The sequence below is a fragment of the Solanum tuberosum genome, unplaced genomic scaffold (assembly GCF_000226075.1).
Source record: "Solanum tuberosum cultivar DM 1-3 516 R44 unplaced genomic scaffold, SolTub_3.0 scf00200, whole genome shotgun sequence".
Classification (NCBI taxonomy): domain Eukaryota; kingdom Viridiplantae; phylum Streptophyta; class Magnoliopsida; order Solanales; family Solanaceae; genus Solanum; species Solanum tuberosum.
This window is the reverse complement of record NW_006239124.1, coordinates 124,730-129,812: the sequence shown is the minus strand read 5'-3', so window position 1 is coordinate 129,812 and position 5,083 is coordinate 124,730. Positions and strand designations below refer to the sequence as shown.

The 5,083-nt window shown below is 39.0% G+C and overlaps 1 protein-coding gene across 2 annotated transcripts in view; it reads right to left on the bottom strand.

Annotated features, from left to right (window-relative positions):
• LOC102601289 (bromodomain and WD repeat-containing protein 1) overlaps nt 1–5,083 on the bottom strand; it is a 22,227-nt gene that overhangs the window by 10,819 nt on the left and 6,325 nt on the right. For both annotated transcript variants that reach the window (XM_015312338.1, XM_006355324.2), the window contains exons 3-4: nt 1,028–1,385; nt 370–524 (exon numbers count right to left, since the gene is read on the bottom strand). In XM_015312338.1, the coding sequence (XP_015167824.1) occupies nt 370–524; nt 1,028–1,371 (499 nt within the window). In that variant the 5' untranslated portion in view covers nt 1,372–1,385. The remainder of the gene's footprint in view (nt 1–369; nt 525–1,027; nt 1,386–5,083) is intronic.

The following is a 5,083-nucleotide window of genomic DNA, read 5'->3' as shown; positions in this document are numbered from 1 at the left end:
AAAACACCCCCCCCCCCCCCCCCTCCATTCGCCAGTTTTGGCACCGAATGTTTACTAGGCAGGATTCTACTAATAATATTACTCTATAGGACTTCTGCAAAACCCAGAAAAACATGTTTAAACTATAATGTGACACATTCTCCATGAACTAACTTTAAATCATTATTGTTTCCTTCAACGTATTTAAATCACTGTGACTAATCTAATACAAATCAAATAAATATTTAAGCTTTGTGCTCATTCAATCTGCTTCACATGAAATGACACAGATGGAATCTTAATATTTAAGACATCGAAATTCACAGAGCATGAAGAACTCATGAAATTTCTTGATAACCAAGTGAAGAGTAGTGAAACTAGAGGACGTACTGCTGAGAAGTGAAAAGGAACCAGTTCCTAGCAGAGTTGGAACAGCTGCTGCATTAATTGTATTGCCACCAACCATACCCAGAGGGGGGGCTTTCACACTCAACAATAATTGTTTTAAGAGCTTCACCAAGTGATCCTTTCCCACGTGAGAGTACCTAGATACATCACACACTATATAACTATGAACACAGTAAGCAGCAAACATAACTCAGGAAAGAGGGAGAGTATGAACCTAACAGCTTCGATTTTCTCAAAAGAGGATGAGGGAAGTACCAAAAGTACTGTTTATAAAAGGCTGGAGGGAAGAAAGGGATCAATAAGAGATTAACAGTCAAACAAAAACAACATTTACAATAAACCAGATGATTTTCTTTTATCTGTAATTTGTACAAATGGCTTCATTCTTGAATCAAAACAACTGAATGACCTCAGTTTTCACAAGTTTGATGCTTATCAAATATCAACAGATAAAGGCCTATCACAGAGAGTAACATCTTTCAATCTGAAAGCAATTCATAAACTGTACTTCAATGCCATTCAGAAAACATGTTACTAACATGGAGATATAAAAGAAGAAATACATGACAAGAGATTGGTTAAAGAGGAATTGATAAGTCATATATCCTTGGCATTTGATGAATTGGGGAGCAAAGGTTACCTTTCCACCAATCTATTGTAACTTAATGGGAAAGACCTCCCATCATCATTTTCATCACCACTTGGTGCTCCACTCCTTGAATACCAAGCATGGTATCTACGGGGTAAAAGTTGATGCTCCAGAAGCTCATTCCAGAATTGCCCATAAGTTCTGTGACATTGCCCAGCTGATAGGAAATGCATAATCAAAAAATAGACCTCACCCATGTCGATGTCCACATCAGCCTCTGTTGACCTTTGTGGATCAGATGGCTGAGAATTTTGATTAGCCTTTCCAGATATGTTCAATGATTTCATACTTCCAGATGGTGCATCACAAGGGAGAATATACTTCCGAAAAGACATATGTCCACTATAACCTAATATATATATGATACATTCATCAAAATCCTTTCCAAAATATGATGTCAGGAAAATGAAGAATAAAACAAATAAAAGAAAGAAACGCTGAATTATCACATCACTTTTAACTTGCCACAGAGATGCCATGTACAATTGAAATTACAATTTTCTTGCACATGCTTGAGAGGAGCCTCTATTACAGAATAAATGAGGAAAGGAACAGAAGTTGATCCCATTGTTAATTAACACTCAGCAGGGTGAATTGCCATCCCCGGGACAAGTTTAGAAATGGAGAAACCTCTTCTTTTAACGGCAATAATCTGTAACGCAGTTCCACAGTTCATCATATCTAGACCATGTCGTCTCTTTACCCATAGCAAGAGTGTATTCGAGTCTACACATAATCTAAAAGAACCACACTAGAGCTAAGGGAAAGGAAAGTGAATTTTGACTGAAATTCTGGAACAATTTGTTTTTTTTTGATAAATCTAAAACTATAGAACCCTTTCTCTATGGACACTCAAGTTGGAAAACTAATGTGGGAAAGATAAATATAATTTGGTTTATTATCCACAAGGACCAAGTCTGAAGAACCTGGGATTCCCAGGAAAACATGAACATCATATCTAGGAATAAGTATATGAGTAAGAACTAAAGGAGAGCCTTGGACAAATTTAACATCAGCCATGATGTACTTTTGTTCCATGGTAATTTTTTAATCATGTTCTAGGCAGCCTGAGAAATTTTAAGAGGTTTCAGTGTTTGTAGTGCAAACCTAGGTCCAGAGACAAGTTTTTGTGGTCGAATTCTAGATACGTTGAAGTCAAGTGGAAACCTTAAATATAGTTAAAATGACAAGCTTGATCCACTTACTGTCAAATGAAAGAGACTTTTTTTCAGGCCCCAATGGTTGCTCTTAACTTCTGGCTTGATTGGCTATTTGGCCATGATCCATAGCAATCAATCAATCAACTATCCTCAACCTCAAACTACAATCAGTGTCAACTGTAAGAATCATCTATATCAATTGATGTTTCTACTTTTGATAATTGATAGGGTCCATTGATGTATTCAGGTCCATTTCATTCTAATACTGAATAGTAGTGTTTTAAGGCAGATTTGTGTTCTCCAAATCACCCACTTATCCCTACACGGAAACGAGCCTCTAACTAGACTAAATGATTCTGACTGAAACTGCACTAATGTAAGTGAACAACAATATCTAATTCAAATTCTTAGCCCCTATTCGTTGGTAACGACTCTATGGATCTTCTACTTCCATTATTTTCAAGTCCTATCCAGACTCATGTTGATTTTTGAGGAATTGTAGGCTTTGTGATACCCGACACCTTGTTTATTACATTTAACCACCATGTTGTCGTACCTAAGGACTGGTGTTTGGAGACGGTGTTTGTATGTTTCCATAGAACATGGACAACCTATCTCAGACTATTTTTTCTCATTTTATCTTCCATAAGTGCTAATAGCACCCTCTGTCATATGTCATCGTTTCTGATCTTGTCCAATCACGTAGGACCAAACATCCATCTTAAAATCAATATCTTTACAACATTTACCTTTATGAATATATTGGATTGGCCAACTTAAGAGGCCCAATATTCACTCATATGATAATATCGAATTTCCCAACCATTTAATAGTACTTACCTTTCAATTTGTCAGACATATTTTGCATAGTACATCTTCATTTAAGCTAATCATAATAAATTTTTCGCATTCATCTTCACCTATTATATCATTCTTCTAAATGATTGAGTCTTGGATTTTAAATTGTCTATTAAGCACAATTATGCATCATCCTATCTAATTTCACTTCACCTACATTGTTCTTAGTTCTTACGAAAGCTTAACTTTCCATGTATATCAATCCACATGGCATAGACCCAAACTGGTTCTGTATTACCTATTGTAATGAACCCTAGTTTCTATTCACTCTTCCCCATTTTATTTTTGCACAATTAGGAAGAAAGGTGCATTGTTGGATGGACTAAGGATCATATTCATTTTATTGATAAATGGTCATATTCAGTTTTATGATAAAAGGTCATACTCATAAATGAAAGCGCAAGAGATAAGTTCTCAGGCCTCATTTGGGTTGAAAAAACTAATAAAGAGTGAGAGATAATTGGTCAATCTCTGCAAGGGGGGAAGGTTCTTAGAAGTTAGAACCACTTTTGTACAAATCTTTCACTAGCCTTGACATATACTTGTTGAATGGGTGCGATAAGCATGTGGAGAACCAGTTTGGATTCATGCCGGGACGTTCGACTACCGAAGCCATCCATCTTATGCGTAGACTGGTAGAAAAATATAGAGAAAGGAAGAGAGACCTACATATGGTGTTCATTGACCTTGAAAAGGCCTATGACAAAGTACCGAGGAATGTCCTCTGGAGGTGCTTGGAGTCTAAAGGAGTCCCGATGATTTATATTAGGGCGATAAAGGACATGTACGGCAGAGCCAAGACTCGGGTTAGAACAGTTGGATGAGACTCAGAACATTTCCCAGTTGAGATGGGGTTGCACCAAGGATCAGTCCTTAGCCCTTTTCTATTTGCTTTGGTGATGGATGAGTTGACGCGGTCTATTCAAGAGGAGGTCCCATGGTGTATGTTATTTGCGGATGACATAGTACTGATTGATGAGACGCGGGACAGAGTTAATGCGCGGTTGGAGGTGTGGAGACAAACGCTGGAGTCCAAAGGGTTCAGGTTGAGTAGGACCAAAACAGAATATTTGGGGTGCAAATTCAGTGATGCGTTGGATGAGGCAGATGTAGAAGTGAGACTTGCCACACAGAGCATCCCCAAGAAAGAAAGTTTTAAGTATCTTGGGTCTGTAATACAAGGAAGTGGTGACATCGATGATGATGTCACACATCGCATTGGGGTTGCGTGGATGAAATGGAGGCTTGCCTCTGGAGTCTTGTGTGATAAGAAAATTCCACCTAGACTTAAAGGTAAGTTCTACAGAGTGGTAGTTAGACCGGCCTTGTTGTATGGAGCGGAGTGTTGGCCAGTCAAGAACGCACATGTTCATAAAATGCATGTTGCGGAGATGAGGATGTTGAGATGGATGTGTGGACATACTAGGAGTGATAGGATTAAGAATGAAGTTATCCGGGAGAAGGTGGGAGTGGCCTCTGTGGTGGACAAGTTGAGGGAAACGAGACTGAGATGGTTTGGTCATGTGAAGAGACGGGGCGCAGACGCCCCAGTGAGGAGGTGTGAGGGGCTGGTTGTAGAGGGTACGCGGAGGGGTAGAGGTAGGCCTAAGAAGTATTGGGGAGAGGTGATTAGACAGGACTTGGCTCAGCTTCACATTACCGAAGACATGACTCTAGATAGGAAGGAGTGGAGGTCTCGTATTAAGGTTGAAGGTTAGTAGGGCTAGCGTGTTGTCTCTTCTTGCAAGGGTAGGGGTTGTAGCGTGTGTAGTAGTCCTAGTCTTGCACTTGCAGTTCTTTTCTGTGAGATCGATAGCCTTTTGTTGTTTATTGTGTTTCATTTCTCTCATTGTGTATTGATGTCATTGTCTTCCTTTGTTGATTGTATATTATCTTTCGTATTGGATGGTATGTATATACACTGTCTTTCTCGCCTTTTACTTGGATTTGATGTACCTGAGCTGAGGGTCTTCCGGAAACAGCCTCTCTACCTCCACGAGGTAGTGGTAAGGTCTGCGTACACTTTACC